Source organism: Macrobrachium rosenbergii, chromosome 46 (genome assembly GCF_040412425.1).
Source record: "Macrobrachium rosenbergii isolate ZJJX-2024 chromosome 46, ASM4041242v1, whole genome shotgun sequence".
In the NCBI taxonomy this organism is placed as follows: domain Eukaryota; kingdom Metazoa; phylum Arthropoda; class Malacostraca; order Decapoda; family Palaemonidae; genus Macrobrachium; species Macrobrachium rosenbergii.
In genome coordinates, this window is record NC_089786.1 from 54,294,695 (window position 1) to 54,320,824 (window position 26,130).

The 26,130-nt window shown below is 38.5% G+C and overlaps 2 protein-coding genes across 10 annotated transcripts in view; one reads left to right on the forward strand and one right to left on the reverse strand.

Moving 5' to 3' along the window:
• LOC136830362 (nose resistant to fluoxetine protein 6-like) overlaps positions 1 to 7,814 on the forward strand; it is a 13,922-nt gene extending 6,108 nt beyond the window's left edge. Inside the window, exons 9-18 of the mRNA XM_067089864.1 lie at positions 717 to 801; positions 1,589 to 1,693; positions 1,835 to 1,893; positions 2,187 to 2,370; positions 3,215 to 3,338; positions 3,885 to 3,984; positions 4,260 to 4,395; positions 5,246 to 5,441; positions 5,930 to 6,075; positions 6,880 to 7,814. Of these exons, the coding sequence (XP_066945965.1) occupies positions 717 to 801; positions 1,589 to 1,693; positions 1,835 to 1,893; positions 2,187 to 2,370; positions 3,215 to 3,338; positions 3,885 to 3,984; positions 4,260 to 4,395; positions 5,246 to 5,441; positions 5,930 to 6,075; positions 6,880 to 7,005 (1,261 nt within the window). The 3' untranslated portion in view covers positions 7,006 to 7,814. The remainder of the gene's footprint in view (positions 1 to 716; positions 802 to 1,588; positions 1,694 to 1,834; positions 1,894 to 2,186; positions 2,371 to 3,214; positions 3,339 to 3,884; positions 3,985 to 4,259; positions 4,396 to 5,245; positions 5,442 to 5,929; positions 6,076 to 6,879) is intronic.
• Positions 7,815 to 11,917: 4,103 nt separating this feature from the next.
• Positions 11,918 to 25,860, reverse strand: LOC136830363 (cytochrome P450 4c3-like). 9 transcript variants are annotated; one of them, XM_067089869.1, is made up of 12 exons: positions 25,748 to 25,860; positions 24,216 to 24,389; positions 24,009 to 24,090; positions 19,560 to 19,675; positions 17,161 to 17,251; positions 16,776 to 16,961; positions 16,289 to 16,358; positions 14,524 to 14,741; positions 13,779 to 13,957; positions 13,187 to 13,355; positions 12,676 to 12,855; positions 11,918 to 12,202 (listed from the first exon to the last, which is right to left on the reverse strand). In XM_067089869.1, exons 2-12 carry the CDS (start codon positions 24,327 to 24,329, stop codon positions 12,039 to 12,041), a joined length of 1,569 nt encoding a protein of 522 aa, XP_066945970.1. In that variant the 5' UTR covers positions 24,330 to 24,389; positions 25,748 to 25,860; the 3' UTR covers positions 11,918 to 12,038. The 9 variants fall into 9 exon arrangements, with proteins under 9 accessions (XP_066945970.1, XP_066945966.1, XP_066945973.1 ...); XM_067089865.1 differs by lacking the exon at positions 19,560 to 19,675 and adding an exon at positions 20,941 to 21,056; XM_067089872.1 differs by lacking the exon at positions 19,560 to 19,675 and adding an exon at positions 23,340 to 23,443.
• Positions 25,861 to 26,130: the final 270 nt, after the last annotated feature.

Here is a 26,130-nt window from a genome sequence, read left to right on the forward strand (position 1 = left end):
AGGAGTTTGTGGGACGTCTCAGGAATCTGTGGGATGTCTCAGGAATCTTTGGGACGTCTAAGGAATTTGTGGGACGTCTCAGGAATTTGTGGGACGTCTCAGGAATTTGTGGATGTCTAAGGAATTTTTGGGACGTCTCAGGAATCTGTGGGACGTCTCAGGAATCTGTGGGACGTCTCAGGAATTTGTGGGACGTCTCAGGAATCTGTGGGACGTCTCAGGAATCTTTGGGACGTCTCAGGAATATGTGGGACGTCTCAGGAATCTTTGGGACGTCTCAGGAATTTGTTGGACGTCTCAGGAATCTGTGGTACGTCTCAGGAATCTGTGGGACGTCTCAGGAATTCGTGGGACTCCTCAGGAATTTGTGGGACGTCTCAGGAATCTGTGGGACGCCTCAGGAATTTGTGGGACGTCTCAGGAATCTGTGGGACGTCTCAGGAATTTGTGGGACGTCTCAGAAACCTGTGGGACGTCTCAGGAATCTTTGGGACGTCTCAGGAATTTGTGGGACGTCTCATGAATCTTTGGGACGTCTCAGGAATTTGTTGGACGTCTCAGGAATCTGTGGGACATCTCAGGAATCTGTGGGACGTCTCAGGAATTCGTGGGACGCCTCAATAATTTGTTATGTTTTGGTATAGAATCTAAATCTGAATTATCTAAATCTCCATCAACTGGATGCTATTAGTGACATGCATATTCCTTACCAACAGGGTGCTATCAATGACGTGGGTCGTCTGGTGCCACCAATACTCGATAAGCTTATTTATAGATGGCGACAAATTATCCTACGTTGATGTAAGTATGAAACTGAGTTGCACTGAAGATAATTACCACTTAATCATACTAAATAATTAATAAAAATTTGCCATGCTTAATTAATACAACAAAAATTGCAAACGAGAGAATCGCGTGATTCTATTTTTTACTTTAACGAGAATTGCAGAAGTCAATATGTCTTCATAAGCATGTTTTCAACTTATCAGAAACACACCACAAACATGTTGAATACATGTCAATGACTTATTGGTAGTTGCCAAAGGTTTGTTCTCCACTAACAGTCGTTAGCTAGTTTTCAACCTGTTTGTGACATGTATGCAACAAGTTGCCAATGTGTTGTTTTCAACTTGTTTGTGACATGTATGCAACAAGTTACTGATATGCATGCAAAATGTTGCCAGTGTGTTGTTTCAACTTGTCTGATATTTATGCACCAAGTTACTGACATATTTTCAACCTGTTTGTGACATGTATGCAGCAAGTTACCCAATGTGTTATTTTTAACTTGTTTGTGACATGTATGCAACAAGTTACCCAATGTGTTGTTTTGAACTTGTTTGTGACATGTATGCAACAAGTTCCTGACATGTTTTCAAACTGTTTGTGACATGTATGCAACAAGTTGCCAATGTGTTGCTTTCAACCTGTTTGTGAAATATATACAAAATGTCGCCAATGTGTAGCATCAACATGTTTGTAACATTCATGCAACAAATTGCCAAAATGTTTTCAACCTGTTTGTGACATGTATGCAACAAGTTGCTGACATGTTTTGCTGACATGAATGACTTATTTTCCTCAACAGGTTTTCAATGGACATTGGCTCACCCAAATCATATTGAATGGATACCCATCTGTAGATAGCTTCTTCTTCATGAGTGGTCTCTTGGTTGCATACGGCGTTCTGAGGGTGAGTAGTTTATATATATATATATATATATATATATATATATATATATATATATATATATATATATATATATATATATATATATATATATAATAAGAATTTCAGAAAATTCTTAATTCTATGTTTTCTTTTTTGTCACAGGAAAAGAAACGTACTGGAAAGATCAACCTCTTCGTCTTCTACGTCCACAGATATATCAGGTAAATTGCTCTCTCTCTCTCTCTCTCTTAAAGTATCCTTAGAGAAATAAGGTCTTGTTATCCCATGTCCTTTATTCCCAAGGACTTCCAAAGGTATCCTTGCATAAATCAAATTCTTTTATAAGAGGTCCTTCTAAAAGTATTCTAGGTAATGTTAGGTTCAATGACCCAAATCATTCCAAGACAAATCAGATTCCATTTCCCAGAGGCATCCCAAGACTAATCAGGTTCTTTTACCCAAGTCCTTCTAAAATTATCCCAAGAGAAATCAGGTTCCTGTTTCTTATTCTCAGGTTGGCAGTGCCCATCCTAATTCTGTGCGGATTTCTGGCCACTTTCAGCGAGTACTTAGCCTACGGACCCTTCGCCTCTTTCGCGAAGGGACCATATTCCTTACGAGACGCCTGCCAGAAGTACTGGTGGAGAGACGCTTTCTTCATCTCAAACTTCTACATCAATGAAGGCACCCCAGTGTTGGTGAGCTTAACCTGATCAGAAGCACACCCATTTCCATCTTATTTTAACCGCTATGCCTTTTTCCCCTACAGTCGCTTCTACGTTACAGTGAAGCTTGTCATGAACACATGTAGCCAACATGTCAGCAACTCAGCGTATCACAAACAAGTCGATGACCATAAGTTGGGGACCAACCTTTGGCAAATGCTGGATAATCATGTGAAGCACTGATTAGAACTGCTGAGATGTTGTTGACTCGTATTCAACATGTTTGTGATATGTGTGAGATGAGTTGCTGATGTATGCTTATAACATTTTACTGTAGTCTGGACACACGCTGACTGGAAGTGACTACAGCTGATTAACCCAGTAGGCGACTCACTGTTACGGTCAATGAAGTAACAGTATATTTCCCAGAACCAGCTGAAACAACTAAGGCACAGGGACCCATAGTGAAGTTCACTCATAGTTAAATGACCATATATTTAGCCCAGACTTAGATTAATGCAGAATTCTAGCCGTAAGCTCACATCGTCAGAGCTAGGAAATGTAGAGATATATCAGAAATTAGATATTTGAATTTTACCCACTTGTTTTAATAACGTTGGCATTCACTGAAATGATCAAAGGATGTGGACCATTCACTGAACTGCTTGCATCATCCAAGCTTACATAATATCAAAATAACATTTAATGTCATAGTGGTACCCACAGACTAATAGTCAAATCTTCACAGTATAAGGAACAGTCACCCTGAAAACTTACAGCATTAATGGCATAGGGACAAATACTTGGAGTAGTTTATGTAAAGTTTGTCAATTGAAAGATGTCAGTTAAATCTAACAAATCTTTTGTTCTGTTACAGTGTCTGGACGTCTGCTGGTACACAGCCGTTGATTTTCAGTTATTCCTCATTGCCCCTTTGATTCTGTTTCCGTTCTTGTGGGGAGAATGGTTCCAGGCTGACAGGAGGAAACTAAATAAAGTAGGTGAGTAATGAGTAAGTCGGCTACAGAGATAAAAGGTACTTACAATAACTGAGGTATCTCACGTACACGCACTAGGCCACAGTGCTTTTGCGGAGGGTGGTCAACTTTCTCCTGTGCCACAGATCCACAGCTTAACATCAGTACTCCTCTACAGCTGGGTGCATGAAGTGAACTGCAAAAGTGGGGTCAACCTCCAGACCTTTTATATGCCAGCTCAGCCCTCAAAAAGTTGCTCAGTCGATTTCAAAATTTTCATCAGTAGTTTCAACTGCTATACAATTCCTAGACCTTCATGATGGACTGTGAAAATGACCAAATCTAAAATATGACTCCAGTGTATATCTCTTACCCATTAATGTTTAGCTTTGGATATCTCTTTGCACTCTAGCATTGCCACTGTACACCACTCCTTTACTTTACCTCCTGTAGGCCTAGACTGAAAAGCATGGAAAATCATTAGTTTACCAGCCTGTGTTTAAAATAAACATCATTTTCAAAGCAAATATAACCAGGCATATATTTTGTCACATGGGCGTGTACTCTCAGGTATGGTGTGGCTGGGCGTCGTTGTGTTCTTCTCAACTTTCATCCCCGGGATCATTACTGGACTCGACAAGTTACCTCCTACCAGTATAATGAGTTCACCGTAAGTGCACGCTGCTGTTTTCGTTAGCGTCTTGAGTTCTCAGCACAGACCACATATCTGATTTAGGAAGAGGAATTGATATTTATGCCTCGTTCCCTCCGGTCAGTACTTTCAAGTGTAATAGAATCGTTGCTCAGTTACTCAGTTATTCCTGCTCTTTAGGAAACTATGTTGAAATGACTCTTAAAACAACCTGTGAACCCCTGGGGATTCAGGAACCCCAGGTGGAAAAACCTTTGTCCTACACACAAGTCATGCTCTCATTCTGTACCCAGGGACCAGGAAAAGGGCTTCAAATATATAAAGGAGGTGTACCAGGCCACCCATTGCAGAGCGCAGCCTTACCTGGCCGGGATGGTGCTTGGGATCCTTTTCCGGAGTGACAGCAAGAGGAAACTCAAGTTGGAAACGGTAATGTACTTTTGACAGGATCGCTGCTCCTGAATTACTGATAGGAAACTGCTCGTTATGCTGCTTGTCATAGGGATTTTTACTGGTGAGTGCGAGTCGTGCAAATCTGCACTGGTTTTGCGAACGAGTGCGAAAGCTAACCTAAGCCATCCTAGCAGGAGCACCCTTACCTAAGAACCCAGGACTTGGCTCCTGTATGCCTGCCCCTTGTTACAGTCCTGTAGCATATCCCAACTGTGGATTTGATATAGATAACATTAAATTGCTTGGGCATCAACTCCACTGACCATGTATTACCATGATTGGATATTATCATGATTGGATTAGTTTATGTATTAAGCAAATGTATACAGACAAGAAATGTCTGCATTCATAGATGTACTGTACATGATGCATAGATGAGTGTCAAGGGCATTGTAGCAATAATGAAAAATCAGTAAGAATTAGCACAGTAACTGAATAACATAGAGAAATCAAGCATTAGGAAGGGTGCTTAAAAGCAATGGAACTATATTTAAATAGCAGGTACAATAGTGCATAAAAGATAGCATCAGCTGATAGGGGCTACCTTTCTAGCAAATTTGCACAGAATGAGATATCCAGTAAGATGGAGACTGAACTTAACCATGACACTTGCTATATCTCACTCAAGTGCCTTGCTTAGAAATTGGCCCAAGTAAAGTTTTTCAATACTCCTGGGTTGCTTTGGGTTGAAGAGACATCCTTTAGCTCATTTAACGCACTAATCATAAGGTTGCATTCCAATTTTATAACCAGATCACCCCACAGACTCATCTAAATCCCCAGAAAACTGATCGCAATCTCTGAGCAACAACTTCTGATCTTCCAGTGGCAAGTCATCCTCGGGTGGTTGTTGGCAACGGCGACCGGGTTAGCCGTTGTCTTCGGCATGTACGACTATAACCAGTTTAACCAGTACCCTGGTTACAACTGGGCAGACAGCATCTTCTACGGTTCGCTTCACAGACTCGCCTGGGGGCTGGCTCTGGCCTGGGTAGTCTTCGCGTGCCATTACGGATACGGAGGTAGACAAATGAGTTCGTTTCAATGTTTCAGCCTTTTCTCATACTTTGATTCTAAATACCAGTTTGATGTGACTTGATTTTATGAAATCTAGGGTGTCGAACCAAGAACTGGGGGTCACTTTCAGCCATTCAGAGTTGGAGTGGTGCACTTAAGGCATTACTAGAGGGTGTTTGCAGCGTCCCTTCGAACCCTAGCTGCACCCACATCTAGCCTTTAACTTTACCTTTATTCCCGCTTCCTTTCTTCAGTTTTGTTGTCCAACCTCTCTGACTATTCCTTCATATTGCAGACATTGGTTTTCCTCCCAGTTCCACCTTCAGCTCCTTGTACTTCATCTCTCATTCTTTCTTGTTGTCCAACCACTCCGCAGTTCCCTCTTCTCGCTGGCATGAGGAGCTCTGAATGATGGCTGAAAGTGTCCCACAGTGCTTCGTTTTGTAGCCTAAATTTCATTATTCATTCTTTTATCCATTCATTCGTTCATCAGGTGCTGTGAATGGCTTCTTATCCCATCCCTCCTGGCAACCTCTCAGTCGACTGACCTACTGTATGTTCCTGGTGGCTCTTCCACTCCAGACCATTCTCTTTCTTTACTGTTTCTTCTACCCTTCTCATTTCTCACACTTGGACAAGGTAGGTGCTGTGTTTTATACTCCTAGTGTAAGGTTTGTGTTCTATTTCTACTATTTTCATGTAGATAGAGGAGGCAGAGTAAGGATGTAGGTAAGAGTAAGGTGTAGAAACTGCACCACAGAACCAGAGAACTGTCAAGTACCACTCTCATGGCTTAGGTCAGTTGAATCACAATGTGCCTCACACCTGAACAAGGTTGGTGCCTTTTTCTATTTCTACTTTAAGCTCTGTTATCTACCTCTACTAGTTTTATGTAGACAGAGCAGGTAGAATAAGGATTAGAAACTGCCCCACAAAGCCCGCTGACTGACAGGTACAACAGTCGTAGCTTGGACCAAAGGAATCACAATGTCTCACACCTGGACAAGGTAGGTGCTGTGTTCTACTTATATTTTAAGCTCTGTTTTCTACTTCTACTAGTTTTATATGTAGACAGAGGAGGCAGATAGGGTATAGAAACTGCCCCACAACACCAGCTGACTGTCCGGTACCTCTTTCATAGTTTAGACAAAGAGAATCACAATAGATTTGTCAGGATAAAGGTCCCTGTAGTCAAATTTGGCCTTACTGGAAAATTGAGTATGTAGGTTAAATGAGTGAGCTTCTGCAGATCAAAATATATTTATTAATATATATACATATATACATGAAGGATTTACAATAAGAATTTTAACAAATAAGCTGGTAATCTTTATACAAAATCATGATAGACAAACGTAGCCTTCACAACCTTTTACACATCACAGAGATAACAGTGATTTTTCCACATGTTGCCCCTAAGCAAACTCTTGTAAAATTCCACAGGTCTTGCAAACTGTTGGTGTACTGTTCATCTCTGGCATAGGAGCAGTTCTACTCTCTCTCTGCTCGGAAGCACCTGTGATGAGTCTGGAAAAATTCCTCTTGAGAAGAGACAAAGTGAAGAGTTAATTTGGCAACTGGGCCAGTTTTCAAGAAAAGGAACTTTCGTATATCTGTTTGTAGTGTAGGATAAGTTGTTCGGCTTAGATATTACGTGACTTCAGGTATTTTCAATTTTAGTTTTGGGGTCTTGAGAGAAGTGATTGGTGAAGATTTCAAAGGCACTTCAGAAGGTAACCTCGGTTTGAGACAAGCTTTGTATCTGAATGTATTTTGATATTGAATCAATCCTTAAATTCTATGAGGTTCTCAGTGAAGATTTCAAAGATACTTCAGAAGGTAACCTCGGTTTGAGACAAGCTTTGTATCTGAATGCATTTTGATATTGAATCAATTCCTAAATTCTATGAGGTCCTGAGTGAAATTTTCAAGAAACTTCAGAAGTTAGCCTCAGTTTCAGTTAGCCTTTATACCAGAATGCATTTTGATAGTGATGTAATCCTTAAATTTTATGAGGTTCTCAGTGAGATTTTCAAGATACTTCCAAAGATAACATCAATTTAGTCCAGCATTGTATCTTGGGTTGTTTTGATAGTGATGTAAGTCATAAATTTTATGAAGTTCTAAGTGAAATTTTCAAGATACTTCAGTAGGTAACTTCAGTTTCAGTCCAGCTTTGTCTCGGAATGCATGTTGATATTGAATTAATTCATAATTCTATGTATGAACTCACCAAGCTTTCAAATAGTTGAATGTTGATGCAATATACAGAGAGGAATTATTTCTTTGACAGAAATCATTCGTATTGTGTCTTTTAAAACTCAAAGAAGTTTATATTCACTTCAGTAATGTAAATAATAAATTGTATATACAACCACTTTCTGTACAATTACTCTCAATAATATCATGCATATTATCCATCCTGTATTAGTTTAAAAAGAAATGCATAAGGGTCCCTAGTCTAATAATCATTCATTCCGTGCCTGTTTCACCTCCGAAGACAAATGTCTAATGCCGTCAGTATCTTATTAACCAAGAATAACTTGGTTAACGGACAAGATACTCCATTAACCAAGAGACCATTTGGTTAACTTAGAAAATACTCTACTAACCAACGAGGTACCATTTTGTAAGTAAGTGATGACAAAAATGTAGTCAATAAATGATAAAATAAAAAAAAAAAGTATCTGGTGTTATCGTGCTTCCAAGAACCACGAACGCGAGTCCAGTCTACAACTTTTTGAACTTTCTCAACTGAACAGGTTCTGGAGAAAGACTTTTAAGGGTGCTATGACTGTGCAATCGAGAGAGAGAGAGAGAGAGAGAGAGAGAGAGAGAGAGAGAGAGAGAGAGAGAGAGAGAGCTGAGGAACTTCCTCCAGGCGAAGGGATGATGGCTTTTTTGTCTGATACCTAGAGTTGCTGGTTTGGTCTGCAGCAGGGGAAAAAACAATAGCTAGTCTAGACAAGTCATTCTTCTTGTGGTGGCATCATACTTACAAAGTTATAAGTGTTTGCCAATGCTCTGTATTTTTCTAGGGAAGATTTCGTGATAGATGTACGTGCAGTAGAATATATTACCTGTATTTACACTGGAAAATATAAATGTACAGGTATATCAAAGGTTTAATGGTTTTTCTGAGTCTTGGTCAAAGGCGGAATCTCTTGCTGTTTACCTGAAACAGGAAGAGATTCTCTTTCTTTTTCTCCATTTTATCTCTTCTTTTAATTTTCCCGTCTTTCTTTACGTTGCTCCCTCCTCTTCCCTTCCCTTATTCTCTTTCTTTATCCCTCTGGTTCCTCGTACACTTCTTTTCCTAACTATTTCTCTATTTTCAAACACAATCCAGCCAGCTCCCTTTGTCATGCAACTCTTACAGAGCAAAACGCTTCGAAGCAGGTTCCTGGAACTCAGTAGTATCCTCAGGGGATTTTGGAAATCCCGTTTCTGCACAAGCGTGGGTGAACCCCAAGGTTACCTCAGGATTAAAAGGTACCCTTGGTGTATATGCATACACTCCTGGCAACTTAAATTCCCTGCGAAAAGACATTATTTTCGTAGAGGACCTCAATGATGCAGAAATGAAGAAAAAATCACATTTTTTAACTTTCTGCATAGCTGGGGGCCCCTATGGAAATATCTTTTTATCTATTTATCTTTTCTTTTTTTGGATAAGTAGGACTCTTCTTTTTGTATTTCACTTTACTTCCTCTTACTTCTTCCTAATGAACACCATATTCTTTGGAAGTTTGAATTTTTCAAGTCAATGGCCCCTTTGGTGGGCTTGTTCTGTAAGAATAGGTTTCGTCTACTGAATAATAATAATAATAATAATAATAATAATAATCATAATAATGCAGACACTGTTAATATCTCCGACTTGACAACACAAGACAGAAGGTTCAGAGTAACCCGAGGTAACCTTCAACCTTTCCCCAAGGTCGTGTTCTGACTGTAATGCAACTCTTAAGGAGCCAAGCATACCTCAGGGAACATTCCTCTGGTCTGATGTCAACACTCCACAATACTAGGAAAGATTCGTTCTGTGAGACGTGACTTGTTTCTTTGATGCAAGATCTTGCGTTTGGTGGCTATCTTAGTCTTCATCTTCTTCTTCTTCCAGGTATTGGAGAGGAAGGGAGGGAATAGTGAACAGTGTTGCGATATTAATAGCATAATAAGGGGTCGTACCTCCCCCCCCCTATCTTCTCTCTCTCTCTCTCTCTCTCTCTCTCTATATATATATATATATATATATATATATATATATATATATATATATATATATATATATATATATATATATATAAAGAGAGAGAGAGAGAGAGAGAGAGAGAGAGAGAGAGAGATGTACCTTTAAATACACAGACCATTATATACCAACACTGAACCATTATAAAACGCACCAATAAAAGCATTTCATCTCTTTCTCCACCAATAAAAAAAAAATAAACTGTACTTCTTCATTCACCCCTCTAACAGATGTTCAATGAATATTAAAATTATATATGAAGTCTTTTTGTCACAGGTGTTCGAATTAGATAAAAAAAAAAAATAATTCCACTTTATTTGCTCCTGAAAAGGCACTTTCTCTTATTGCAGAAAGCAAAATTTTTAACAAAATTAATACATATGTTTAGACCCAGTTTCTTCTAAAGCTGTTGGTATCAACATATCTATATTCTGGCCATAAATCTGGAACACTGAAGAAAAGAAATGATCACAAATAATTGCTGATTTATCATCAATCTGAAAATTCTTTGGTAATGACATTATTAGAAGTAAGTACCTCTCCCTTGGCTGAGTCGGTTGAGCTTCAGACCGTCGCTCGATGGGCCGGAGTTCAATTCCACCGACCGGCTGATGAATTTATTTCTGGTGATAGAAATTCATTTCTCGCTATAATGTGGTTCGGATTCCACTATAAGCTGTAGGTCCCGTTGCTAAGTAACCAATTGGTTCTTAGCCACGTAAAATAAGTCTAATCCTTCGGGCCAGCCCTAGGAGAGCTGTTAATCAGCTCAGTGGTCTGGTAAAACTAAGGTATACTTAACTTAACTTATCAGAAGTAAGTTCTAATTCGTTTTAATCTGAGGACCCTGACGAAGAATTCCTTCTACCAAGATTGACAGGATAGTCTCGGGTTATTCTCGCTTGAATGGAATGGAATACAGAGTTTAGGCCAAAGGCCAAGCTCTGGGACCTATAAGGTCACTCAGCGCTGGAAGAGAAATTGAAGGTAGAAACGTCTGAAAGGTGTAACGGGAAGAAAACCTTGTGCAATTGGAAGAAAGAGAATATGAATGGAGGTACAGTAAAAGGAATGAAAGGGGTTGCAGCTAGGGGCCTTAAGAAGGGACGCTGCAAAGAACCTTTAGTAGTGCCTACAGTGCACCCCGTGAGGTGCCCTGACGGCGCTACTCCCTACGGCGTATTCTTGCTTAAAGAATCTGGTTAATGGCTGAAATATTCAGTAGGGGACATCTTGAGTTCATGAAATAATACCAGCTTGTATTTATATAAGCAAGAAAGTACAGGAGACCAGTATTCATGGATCAGTTCATGTATATGAATTATTCGTGTATCCATGTATGCATGTGTCCTTATTCAGTTGGGTATTTTGCACATTTTATCAATATTCCATACATACACAGCAATTATTATACTTGTTGAAGGGAAATTGAAATGTTTTCGTTATTTTGTTGATAATATATTTCTTTAAATGGTGAATTTATTCTTGTATCTTCTTCAGGTACTTATGAATGTTGCAAATATTACTTAATCTGTTCCCCAGAGCAATAAAACTTGAGATTTTGAGTTTAAATCTACTTTAGGGTACTTGAGAATGTCTAAATTAATGTTTTCTTGAGGGCACAGGAGTTAGGTACCTCTAGATTCAGAAAAATGCTGATTTCTAGCTTGTATCTTCTTCAAGTGCTTATGAATGTTGCAAATATTACTTAATCTGTTCCCCAGAGCAATAAAACTTGAGATTTTAAGTTTAAATCTACTTTGGGGTACTTGAGAATGTCAGAAAATTAATGTTTTCTTTAGGGCACTGATTATAGGAACCTGTAGATTCAGAAAAATGGTGATTTTAATCTAATATCTTCTTCGTGTACTTATGAATGTTGCAAGTTTTACTTAATCTGTTCCCCAGAACAATAAATCTTGAGATTTTAAGTTTAAATCTACTTTGGGGTACTTGAGAATGTCAGAATTAATATTTTCTTTAGGGCAATAAACATAGGAAATTCTAGCTTGTATCTCTCCCAGAGTAAGTCTAACAATACTCCCATCTCTGGGTCCCCAGAGCAATAAAACTTGAGATTTTAAGTTTAAATCTACTTTGGGGTACTTGAGAATGTAAGAATTAATATTTTCTTTAAGGCAATAAACATAGGAACTTCTAGCTTATATCTCTCTCAGGGTAAGTCTAACAATACTCCCATCTTTAGGTCAGAGAATAAATTCATGAAAATGTCACATATTTGATATATTTCTAGGGCAATGAACATAGGAATCTCAATAGTTCATATCTCTCTCAGGGTAAGCCTAACAATACTGCCATCTTTGAGTCAGAGAATAAATTCATCTTCCCTTCATCTCCTCCTCGGAGTGAGCTTGACGAAGTTGCCATCTTCAGGTCTGAGAATTAATTCACCCAGAAGCTTCAGGTCCTCTCTCCTGATGTCGCTCTCGACCTTGAACCTCCTCAGGATGCTGCAGAGAAGGAGCTTCTCCTCCATCAGGGCAAATTTCTGACCTGGGGGAGATAAAAGAAGTGGATTGTGAGGAAGCTGTTTGGCTCTGTGGGATAATGAACGAAAGTGATTTGAAAATCTGATGCTTAGAGGAGTTGGATCTTGAAATCCAGGGATTTGAAACCTTTGATTCAGAGAAACTGATCAATTTATGAGAATCTGACTACAAAGGCAAGCACTGGGGCACTTTCTGCCATTAAGTGTATTGGAAAAGATTGAAGAGAGGTGATGAACATTAAGCGAAAGGCTAAAAAGTGGGTACAGCTAGGGCCTGCAGGGAGGCTGCCTTGGTTCAAAGAGCACTCCTAAAGGGGGTACCTCACCAAAGTTACCTCAGTTCAACTACTGGTAGACTTGTCTTGTACACTGAACATGACTCAGATGGCTAAATACATAATGACTTTGTTTCATCTTATAAAAGCAAGAGAACTTATGAAAATATAAGAAAATAATGGAGTTCTTAAGCACTGATTACCAATGCAGTTTCGGGGTCCAGCGCTGAAGGGGACGTACGCATACGGGTGTCGGTCCTTGCAGTTCTCAGCCAAAAAGCGGTCCGGGTCGAATACCTCCGGGAGGGGGAACTGTTCGGGGTCGCGGTGAATTCGGAAGGGCACTATCATGATGGTCGTGCCCTTGGGGATGCGGTAGTTGTCTTCGTTGGGGGAGAGATGGATTGGTCAGTGGAGTTAATGTAGGGACAGACTTTACCAGAAATCAAGCCAGTGGCCATAACGTAGGAACAGACTCTGACAGAAATCAAGTCGGTTTTACAGAAATTGTTGATGATATTTAACAAAGACCGTTGACAATAATTTCATGAGGTTGTAAACTGCTTAAACTGCTAATAATTAAAATCAACAGTATTAGTAGTACAACATCAGTGATCAGCAATACTTAGCAATGGTACCAGTGACACATTTCACAGTAGTGCTGGCAACTATGACAATGCCCAACTGAACGTGAAATTCCTTAGGACCTCTTACCAATGACAACCTCCTCCGTCAGTTCCCTCCCGATAAATGGCACCGAAGGGAAGAGTCGCAGGGCTTCCTTGATGCAGTTCTCTGTCGTCTTCAGCTCCCGGAGGTCGCTCATGGTGGCAGGGCGATCGCCGTCACCAAAGACTGCGTCAAGTTCCTCGTGTACGCGAGCCTGCGCAAAGGGTGAGGTTAGGTTAAGACAGGCTAAGTTAAACTAGACTAGGTTAGGTTAAGATGGGCTAAGTTTAATTAGGCTAGGTTAGGTTAGGATTAGGCTTATTCAAGTAAGTTAAGATGACAATAGGTATAATTAACTAAAGTAAGGTTAAGTTAGGTTGGGCTAGGTTAGGTTAGAATAGCAGCATAGATACACGATGTACCCAGGTGAAATGTTGTCATGTCATTGTCCCTTTTTGCATGCAGGTGCTATGAGATTTGAAAATCCATTGGTACACACATATATGCATGCATGCATAGAGTCATGCATGCATTTCTCTACAATTTAATTGAAATCAGCTGAACATATTTGTGACCAGAGAGAGGTAGGGAAAAGATTTTGCCTGCCTGTTGAAGCAAATCCAAACCTCCAACTAACCTGAATCTCAGGATGAGTCCCCAGGAGGTACAAGGACCAGTTGATGGCCGCGGCTGTGGTGTCGTGTCCCTCGAACATGAAGGTGTCCACCTCCTCTCGGATGTCAGTGTCAGTGACGGAAGGGTCAGTCTCAGCCGCTTCGAGCAACAGGTCCAGGAAGGCAAGACGTTCCTTTTTCCCTGGCGCGCAATGAGTGAGTGGATGGATCAGTATGAAAATGAATGAGTCAGTCTACAGGAAGGCAGACTTAGTCATCTGTCTTATCTAGAGCAGCTTCCTATTACTGTCAGCCTCAGAGAAAATGGGCAGATCACATCAGGAAAGTGAATCAGTCAATGAATCAGTCAACAGGATGATATGATAGTCCTACCTATCTGTCTTATCTAGAGCAGTTTCAAACTACAGTCAAGCTCAGTTGAAATGAATGGATAGACAGTAAACCTGAGGATGGTATTCTCTGCTAGACATTAGACCTACTTCTACTTCAGAGAATTATTTATAGCAGGACCCAAACAACAGTCAAGCTCAAAAAAACTGAAGGAATTGCCCATAAACCTAATGAAGGCAATCTCCGCTAGACATTAGTCCTACTTCTACCTCAGAGCATACCAAATAACTATCAAATAAATGTTACCCATTCTGATTACCTAATTCTAAATTCAAAACAGCATAACAAGTAAGTTTTGGATATAGATTATGCACTTTTGCCACCTAATCTAAAAACAGATTCAAAAGAGACACACACCAACAAATGCATCATCCTCATTTCCGCCATCTTGGTTCTTCTTCTTCCTCAGCTTCCTCTCCTGAAACTGGACTCTGCGCTCCTTGATGCATTTGTAGGACATGTCGTGAAGGACCTTCAGGCAGGCGTCGTGCTCCTTTGCGTATCCTAGCAGTTTGAAGAGGATATCTGGCTGTAGCCAAGGTCTAGCTTGGCGCTGTTGGACTAACGCACCAATCCTGCAAAGAAGTATGGCAGATATAGACCTAGTTTTTTCAGTTAAACAGATGTTGACCTAACCTTTCTGTCTCTATCTTCTGCTGTCCAACCACTCCAACCTACCATTTTCACTCTTTAGAGTGCTGAATGGCTGAATTTGCCCCAGTGATTGGCTTCATAGCCTAGTTTTCATGAACCAATCAAGTATGCTCACTCGTAGAGGAGGCGTACGCCAAGAGGCACTGTTGTGATATGAATTAAGATTCTGAGCTTATGAATGGAGTGAATTTGTTCTAATTTTTACATAATATTATTCAACCAATGTTTAATTTATGGAAGTAAGGACACCCTAAAAAATCTGACCCATAACCTCATATAATTTACGTACAAAAATAACTTTTTTGGGTTTATTAAAATGAGGTTTTAGACCAAAATTATTTTCATTACTTGTCTCTTAACTTCTATAGACATATTATGTAATCAGAAAGTTTCACTAGATCTTTCACTTACCCGTGATAAATTATTTCTATTCATCAAAATATACATTTTTGAGAAAGTGTCAAAAGAAAAAATATATAATATTTTAGTACTTCAAAACTGTGATAGGTAGGCAGTCTATCTATTGTCAGCAATTACTCCCTTACATTATCAAATTATTCTGAAAATTTCGTAATGACAAAATGAAAATTTATATACTTATTGCCTTTTCAAAAATCGAAAACCAATTTAGAATCTCGAAAAATATAATAAACATGACTAATCTCTCATTTGCCTATAGATATATGAATATTTATGTGTTTATTTACGTAAAATAATTCTCATACTGTATATGAGTCAAGCATTCATCTATATTATCATATATATTAATTATAAATATTGATAACAATTATTTATTTACGTATTAAGAAAGGATAGTTTATAATAGCCATACCTTCGTAGTAATAAGTCTTTAGTTTTCTATAAATCTGTTGAATTTACTACAAAGAAAATTACTTTCTTGAAAGGGTGACTAGCCTTAGATTCTTGAAGATTTGCGTTTGTGTGTAGGCCTATAGACCTTTTTTTTTTCTAACACCTCGTCCTGTCTAATAATCCCACCTGCTCATATTATCTCTACATGAACGGACCATCTTAGACCACTCTGATTTTATGTTTATATTAATGACAATTTCCTCACTGCATAGAAACATAAGTACCCACTTGCATGCAACACAGGCCTACATGATAAAAGTATGTATTTTTGCGGTCATATCTTATCGTTATCCTGCATAGAAACAAACAATTATCCACTTGCATGCAAAATATAGGCCTACATACTAAAAATACACCTTTTTGCAGTCATATCTTATAGTTATCTTTGAGATGGTGGCTAAATATATCTTGCAAACGTTAATAATAAACAATAAATAAGATAATTATACAAATAGTGCGAATAAATGCAGGAATTCTGATAAATTTATGGAAAAAGAGTGAGCAGTATGACAGAATGTTAGGCCTAGCATTCCATGAATTCAGAATGTCAGGCCTAAAACTAATTTTATGAATTTACAAAGGAAATCAATCTTACCTATATACTGCCTTGACATAATCAGAGTCACTGTTTTCCTGGGCGTGGACGCAACGTCCCATGGCAGTCTCTGGAAAAAAGTGTAAGATAAACTCTTACAAATCAGCCATATATCCCAACAGTGTGTGTTTGTTAGGTAGGCCTATACAGGTGCTGGTAGACCTACACATTACGATTTATAGTTTTAACTTAAGCTTCCGTTAATCCTTTTATTTAATGTATTGGCATTTTAATTTATATTATTTGCTTTATGATACTTTTATTATAAATAACCATCAAGAAAATCTATAGGCCTAATAGTTAGAATGGCGCAGAAGTAAGTGAAGGAACAGGCTAAGGTGTTTTGTCTCATTCTTTATTCATTTATTTATTTATTTATCTATCTATCTATCTATCTATCTATCTATCTATCTATCTATCTATCTATTGAGTTGGTCCACTAGTCTCCAAACGTCTCTTAATTAAAAAAAAAATGTGTAAAACTCACCACAAATGATGTCCAAAGCACAGAGAGTGACGTAAGGGAAGATGTCGAACTGTTTACCATCAGCCTTCTTCTCTAATTTCTTGACCATGACGTCACTCTGTTTGTTGAAGACCTCCACGAAGTCCTCAAGGATCTTGAAATGGAAGGCTGGAGTCAGGAGCTTCCTCCTGGAGCGCCATTTGGGTCCTGTGTGTCGAAATTTATAAATAAATGCAGTTATAATTCGGTGGTAATGATGACAGCAATAGGCCTAATTTAGATCTCTTGGTATTATTCAGATTTACTGGGGTTTTCTGAAGGTTTTTGACTAACCTGTTGCTGTGAGGGGGGCCTGTCCCCAGCCAGGGGTATAGGAAAGTGTAAGGTTTCTGAAGTTTTTCCTTACCTGTAGATGTGAGGAGGCCTGTCCCCAGCCAGGGGTGTAGGAAAGTGTAGTCACGACTTTTGTCAATGTGTTTGTTGCTACTGAGGATGACCTGAAATTGTAAACAATTAATATAAACAAGTCTTTGAGGTATAGTACCATTAGACTTATATATCTACAAATTCAATCCTACAAATTCTACATTACCTTACTTTCAAATATATATAACCAAATAGATTACATTATCCTGAATTACTTCCAGACGTATAAGCAAGACAGAAAAGTAATATATTCACAGCATAAAAAAATTATCTTCAGAATCTCTTGCATAAGCAACTACAGAAAGAAGCAAGAAGCTGTTTATCTCAAGCATATCAGTACTCACAGTACAAGCGGGCCACAGGGTCTTCGAGATAACAGATAACAAGCAAAGTACGAGCAACCTCTATGTATATATGTGTATGCATCACCAAATCCACATCAGAAGGTGAGTGAAAACCAGGACTCTGAACAAATACTTCAGTAGTTTTTATTCTATATTTTCAACTTCACACTGTATACAAAAGAAGCTGATAGATATTTATATACAGAAGGGGGGCGGGGTTACAGTTTGTTAATCTGGGCAGAATGTCCTTTAAACAAACAAGGCAAGGACAAAGGATCAAGGGATAATCAAAAGGGAGGAGGTTAACTCTCCTGGTGGATGTAGCTTCAATAAACACAGTCTCTGGTAGATCCCTTTTCCGAAATCAGTGTCAATGTTCTTATGTTAGTTAAATCTTTGTATGTATGAGCATTTCATTTGACATTCTCTAATGTTCTTCTTTTCCATATTCTCTAATATTCTTATATTCTGTATTCTCCATTTCAAAATATGGCCGCCCACCCCCCGTCCCCATCTCGGTTGGCTGGGCCGAATCATAAGGTCTACACCAGTCCTCACATAACAATATTAAAACTTCAACGTTTATAGAGTAAATAAAATTGAGTGTAAAGGGTTAAAGGAGAGAGAGAGAGAGAGAGAGAGAGAGAGAGAGAATTGATTTCACAGGGTCTTGAGGTGGAAGGAAGAGAGAGAGAGAGAGAGAGAGAGAGAGAGAGAGAGAGAGAGAGAGAGTTTATTTCACAGGGTCTTGAGGTGGAAGGAAGAGAGAGAGAGAGAGAGAGAGAGAGAGAGAGAGAGAGAGAGAGAGAGAGAAAGAGAGAGAGAGAGTACAAAATTCCCACAATCTTGTCTTATAACAGACTTCAAGGTAAAGGGTTAAACTTCACACATATAAAAGTAAAAAGAAGACAGAGAGAGAGAGAGAGAGAGAGAGAGAGAGAGAGATAGTCCCAATTGAACTCCAACATTTTCTTATCTCAAAACATAAGTGAACATAAACACAGATAACGAGGAATTTTTTCTATAAAATAACAAAAAAATTCTGAGAATTTCCAGAAGGTTAGATATCAAACTAATCCTGTTCTTATATACAATAAAATTTTATAACTTATAAGATTAAAAAAAAAATGTTTTACATACTAAACATTTAAAACCTACAACATTAAGGAAAATGTTTTCTTGTAATTACCCCAAGAAGAAAACACATTTGTTTATGTTTACAGGTCTCATCTGACTGTCTGTAACTGACAGCAGATTGGCGTCGCCAGATTTGAGATTAGATTAATCAATGTACATATAAAAAGATCGTTCCTGTGTTCTTATGATCTTGGAGAAAGAGGTTCTTATCAGACCTCTTGAAGCGGTTATTTGATGCGATGTGACGCTTGGACGAGCACGCAGAGAGAGAGAGAGAGAGAGAGAGAGAGAGAGAGAGAGAGAGAGAGAGAGAGAGGGTCCTAGACAAAGACAGACACAGGAAGAAACAGAGAGAGAGAGACAAAGGCAACGATAAACAGAGAGAGAGAGAGAGAGAGAGAGAGAGAGAGAGAGAGTACGATTGACAGACATAGACAGAGACAGAGAGAGAAAGAGAGAGAGAGAGAGAGAGAAAGACTAACAGACATAGAAAGAGAGAGAGAGAGAGAGAGAGAAAGAGAACGATTGACAGACATAGAAAGAGAGAGAGAGAGAAAGACTAACAGACATAGAAAGAGAGAGAGAGAGAGAGAGAGAGAGAGAGAGAGAGAGAGAGAGAGAGAGAGAGAACGATTGACATAGACAGAGGCAGAGAGAGAAAGAGAGAGAAAGACTGACAGACATAGAAAGAGAGAGAGAGAGAGAAAGACTGAGTGAGCGAGAGTGACAGTGACAGAGAGAAAGAAGAAAAGGCGCCAAGTTCAATGACAGAAAGAGAGAGAGACAGAGAGACAGAGAGAGACAGAGAAAGAGAGAGAGAGAGAGAAGGCAACGTTTAACAATCTCCCCCTTCAAAGAAAAAAATCACAAAAACAATACACTGTGTTGCACAAAGTACCTCTGTCTGAGGTCCCTTCAGTATTTGAACAAGTGGGGTTGTCCCGGCCCAGACGCGCAGAAATGGCCCACGCAAACTCCATATGTATCCGTATCCAATGACCGTTTGAAATAAGTCTGAAAGGATGATGATAATTTCGATCAGTGTTCACCGAGGGTGCCGCCACGCTGCAGTAATACATGCCAGAAACGCTTGTTGGTAACTTGTTGCATACATGTCACAAACATGTATGCAACATGTTCTCTGCCTGTTGCTGACATGTTCTATACATGTCACAAACATGTGTGCAACATGTTCTCAACATGTTGCTGACATGTTCTCAACTTGTCACAAACATGTTGAAAACATACCAACAACAGGTTGAAAACATATCAATGACAGGTTGAGAACGCATCTTTGGCAAATGTTGGTTGACCATATGTAGCACTGGCTAATATTACCAACAAGTCGTTCACTTTTATCGAGCATGTTTGTGATGTGTGGGTAACATGACACCGACATGTCATAAACACTCCCTGGTAACTTATCACATACATGTCACAAACAGGTTGAAAACATCAACAACAGGTGGAGGACAAATCTTTGGCAAATGCTGGATAAATGTACAGTATGATCCACTAAGACCACCAGTAAGTCACAGACTTTTACTTAACATGTTGGTAATGTGTGGACAACAAGTTACCGACATGTCATAAAGACACATTGGCAACTTAGGAAAGACATCATACAAACAGGTCTAATAGAAGTTAATGACTTGTGGCAGTTCTAACCAGTGCTTCATATGATTATCAAGCATTGGCCAAGAGTTCGTTCTCCACTAACAGTCAATGACTTATCTTCAACTTGTTTGGGATATGCAGGAGATAAGTTGCCACCATGTGTTTATAACATGTTTTACTGTAGTGTGGATGCATCCTATGCACACAGGTTCATTGTAAACATGTCACAATGCTATAGGTATAAGAATGATTAGAGGTGATGAAAAATATTTCTGAGGATTTCGTAGATTGGCGATTATATTTTTTTTAGCTCAAAGAAGCAGTAGAAAGCATTTGTTACTACTTTCCTACAGGAATGATTCTAGCCACTGATCTAGAAGGCCAAAATTTTCTTCTGTTCAGACCACACGTCATCCAAAAAGCACGGTCTCCTGTGCTGGCCACTGCGCTTGAAGACAAGCATATATTCTAAAGGCACAACAAACTATACAGAAGTTGTCTACAGCATTTCAAAAACCCATATTGAGCTCTACATATTCTTTCTTGATATATTTTACAGGCACAGCAGACTATACAAAAGATATCTACAGTACTTCACAAACCCATATTGAGCTCTACGTAATCTTCCCTCCAAGCGAATGGAAACAATTTGGGCAATATACCTCTGCTTCCCTTGCTCTCTGTATCTGGACAGCAGGGACAGGCCCCACCCATACCCTCCACATTGGTGTAATCAGCCCCCACATGTACGACAACCCTTTGACTAGTTGAAAAAATTCTGGAAGAAGGATATTCATGCATTTAGAAACAGGAACTATGTTGCTAAGATTTTTTCTTCACATTTGTCACTGAAACTCCTCGGCCGTTCTGCATACTCACCTACATTACTGTTTTCAGCCATGATGCAACTGGTCAATAGGAAATATTCCATGCATTTTAGTTACTATCTCAGACATGCAGTTAATGGTCTTCTCTGTCAAATGTTTTGATTCTTATGTCATGTTCTGAAACATGAAACTATTGAATCACATTCCTCAAGTGCTCCACCAGTAATCAGTAATTAGATTAACATCCAGCAGGCTAACTTTAATCATTTTCTGTAGAAACTAGCCCCTTTCATTGTAGATGCTTCGATTTTAGCCACAATCAGTTTCCACAAAGCTAAATTAATCACTTTTCTAGCTAAGCAAGAACCCTATGCCCATTACTGCAGCTCAATTCAGTTTTTAAGCCTCATTGTTAGGAGGCAGGGCAAGGTAGGATTATACCCCATCTGATCTATCGTACCATAACGCTCACCCGTCATCTTTGCATTTTGTTTATATCTTCTGCTTTAATGTACTTTGATTCTATTTTCTACATGAGAGACTGAGGTTGAAGGCCATTAACCCCACAAGAAGCACTGTCCTTTCTCTGCTCTGGTCACAAGAACAACAGGTTTATTTACACTCCAAGATAAACAGACCCTCCTTCACCAGTCCATTCAAATGAACAACAGTTATTAGCACACAGGCAACTGGGAGAACTGCACAAAACATCTCACTTGTAACATTCTCCCCACAACAACATCTGTTCGACCCTCCCAGCCACAGAAAGAACAGTACATTCTTGACCCCATCACAGAACAAGGAACACTTTTCACAGTCGATCCTTGGGATGACCCGTACTTATATCACTAGCCACAGGAAGAACAAAGTTTTGTATGGATCTGGCTGTGAGAAGAGCAAGACAGTTCTCACTCCAGCCACAACAACAGAAACAGTTCTTGTTGCAGTTCAGTTACAGCCACAAGGAGAACAGCACTTTTACCAATTCAGTCAAAGAACAGAGCACTTTTACCAACCCAGACAAGGGACAAGCACTTTTACCCATTCAGTCTAAGAACAGGGCGCTTTTCCCAATTCAGCCACAAGGAACAGGAAACTTTCATCAACTCAGCCAAGGTACAAAGCACTTATACCAATTCAGCCACAAGAAAACAGGGCATTTTTACCAATTCAGCCACAAGGAACAAGGCATTTTTACCAATTCACCCAAGGAACATAGTACTTTTCCCAATTCAGCCACAAGGAACAGGAAACTTTCATCAACTCAGCCAAGGTACAAAACACTTTTACCAATTCAGCCACAAGAAAACATGGCATTTTTACCAATTCAGCCAAGGAACAAAGCACTTTTACCAATTCAGCCACAAGGAACAGGGCATTTTCACCAATTCACCAAAGGAACACAGTCTTTTTCCCAATTCAGCCACAAGGAACAGGCATTTTTACCAGTTCAGCCAAGGAACAAAGCACTTTTACCAATTCAGCCACAAGGAACAGGGCATTTTTACCAATTCAGCCAAGGAACAAAGCACTTTTACCAGTTCATCCAGAAGGAACTAAACACTTTTACCAACTTAGGCAAGGAGGTGAGCACTTAATTCCGTCAAGGAACAAAGCATCTTTACCAACTCAGACATAAAGAGAACAACTCCTTTACTCATTCAGATGCAATATTATATCCTTTACCACTTAAGCCAGACTAAGAACAGCTGTTTCATCTTATCCAAAGGAGGAGCCGCATTTTAGACCAAAATGCTCAGCTGATTAAAATACATTAAATGATCAATGTTTTTTGCACCAAATGCTGATCAGAAATAAATAATCATTGGTCACAGTGAGACTGAGTGCTTTATTTTTCAAATATAAGATTTTTTTGAGGGATTATAAGTGTACAAAATGTGGCTGGAAGAAGGAAAACTAAATTAAAATCATTAATCTAACATACACAACCTACATACCCCCCACATACACACTAACATACACAGGCACACAGGCCAAAGCCTCATTCCAGGTGCCATCCATGCTCAAACAAGTAAATAACAAAAACAAAGACAAACAAATAAAAGAATACATATAAACTAAGCTATAGAAGCCAGGCATCAGGGGAAATTCACAGCCACAGAAGGGAAATGGGATCACAAACGCCATCCATTGATAGCAGAAGCCAGGCATCGGCGGAAATTCACAGCCACAGGAGGAAAATGGGAACACAGAAGCCATCTATTGGCAGTTACCTCAGCTGGTTTGGCCTTAGATATGAGACAGTAAGGCACATTACCCAACCAGATTCTCATCACGTCTCCAAAATCGCAAAATTCTACAATTTTTCGAAAGAATTCTGAAATTGGTGGAGAATTCAAGGAATTATTTTTCTCTTTCCTGGACTTTTCTTCTCTTCAAAATGTTCAGGCTCCAGAATTATGTAGATTATTCATTTTCACAAATAAGTCATGAATTCAGTCAGGTCACGTTTGACAGTTAATATTCAGTATTTTAGGCCTATATAGTTTTTTTTTTACATCAAAAGGTTTCTTAATCTGTATAAAACTTTTTTGTCAAAACGTCTTTTTTTAAGAATTATTTTTATTTTTTATATTTTCATGTTCCTTCATTCTGTTCAGTTATACAAGAATACTTTTCATTGTAAAGTTCACATACACACACACACACACACACACACATATATATATATATATATATATATATATATATATATATATATATATATATATATATATATATATATATATATATATATATATATATATGTATGTATGTATATACATATATATATATATATATATATATATATATATATATATATATATATATACATACATATACATATACATATACATATACATCTACATATAAACAAACTTAATCACATTATCAAACCTTACCTCTGGGTTCAACATTGACTTCCAGAGCATTCCCCAATATAGGAATACCTGGCGGGCCTGGTAACTTCTCAATCAACGCCACCTGGCAGACAAAAAAACCGAACAATTAACAATCAATAACAATAAATCAACGACAAGTTACCAATATCAAACAATAAGGACCATTTCACCATCAAAGAACCACGAGAATTCCGACCCTAAACTCACTTTCTGCATTCTCCTGATGTACCACGTGACCACTAGGCCTAGAAGCGCCGTCAGGAACACGTATGGTACGGCGTGGGGCACGAGGCCCAGGACTTCTTCCCTCAGCCACGCCATCTTGTTTCGTGCGGGGCTGAAGGGCCGTTTGGTTTTTGGGGGTGAGGCTGCGGGAATAGCCTGCTAGATTCAATATACTCGTCAGAATATTAGATTTTCTATAGTGCTTTAGTATTTAACAGGAGTAGGGTTGGGTCTGGTGTTCGGTTGTTGAATGGATATTGAAAATATAATTAATAATAATAAAAATATACGCTTTTGGAGTCCAAAATACAATTAGTAATTGCAAAATTTATTATGAAATATAATTAAATTTCTAAAATATGAGTCTTTGGAGTATAAAATATAATTAGTGATTACAAAATATACATATTTGTAGTATAAAATATGGTTAACAATAGAATAAACGTCTGTTAAGTAGAAAATGGAATTAATAATCATAAAATGTGCGTCTCTGGAATATTTAAAATATAATTATTAATCATAAAATATACGTTTTTGGAGCATAAAATATTGCAGATAATCATAAAATATACATCTTTGGAGTATAGAATATAATTAATAATTATAAAATATACTTCTTTGGAGTATAAAAATAATTAATTGTCAGTAAAATATACGTTTTTGGAATAAAAAATCTAATTAATAATTCTAAAATATACGTCTTTGGAGTATAAAGTATAATTAATGATCTATAAAATATACGTTTTTGAAGTATAAAATATAACTAACAATCATAAAATATACGTCTTGAAGTCCCAAATAAAATTAATAATCACAAAATATACGTCTCTGGAGTACAGAATACCATCAACAATCACCCAACATACGTCAAAATGCGTAGGTACTCTACAAGGTTCGCCCACACTCAGTACAAACGGCGTATGCGTCCTCCCTTAACGCATGAAACCAAACCTAAACGAGTTGTACAAACAAGCAGCAAATGGGGATGCCCTTTGCATTCCCGTACCATTAAAGTGTAAACTTGCACGTTGAAAAGTGCACTTAAGAATGTATGTTTGTGAGATACTTACAAGTGCAAAGGAAAAGTCACGTATCCATTCAACAAGCAAACGCGATTTGGCGAAAAGTTAGGATTAAGTGATATGACCTTGTTCGTTGGTGTACTTGGGGGGAGAGAGAGAGAGAGAGAGAGAGAGAGAGAGAGAGAGAGAGAGAGAGAGAGAGAGAGAGAGCTTTCAACCCCAGATTGAATTCAATTAATGAGGGATTCTGTGCCAATTATTATTAATATTATTATTATTATTATTATTATGCAAAAACGTGCATTAAAGCATTCATTAATTAATATTTATACGTTCATAAATACAAGTCTATTATGTTTTTCAAGAAAGGCTACCAAAAAATAGAATTAAACTGAATGTTATTTCAATACTGTTAGACTTATTAATTATGCAATATCCATTAATATTCTTTATCATAAATAAATATACGTTTATATATCATTATTAACTCACTTGCCAATAGGGAGAGAGAGAGAGAGAGAGATAGGTCCACCGGAGCTGAGAGGTGCCACACCACTAAGGGTTCACATGAGCCTAATGCCTATTTTAATGTGAGATAACAGAGGGTGCGTTCAGTTGGTAGTACTCCAATCAAGCCCTTGTGAAGGGTCTATCTCATGAACGTAGCCTCCCTAGTCTTAGTGAGTCATTAGGGCTGAGAGAAAACGTTCTTTAGGCTGTCACAGACACCGGAAAACAGTTTTCTTTCTGTGATGTTGGTCTGAGGAACCAGTGTTTGAGAGAATGCGTTCTTTAGGCTACAGAGTGAAGCGGAAAACTGTTTTCTTTTCTGTGATGCTGGTCTGAGAAACCAGTGTCTGAGAGAATGCGTTCTT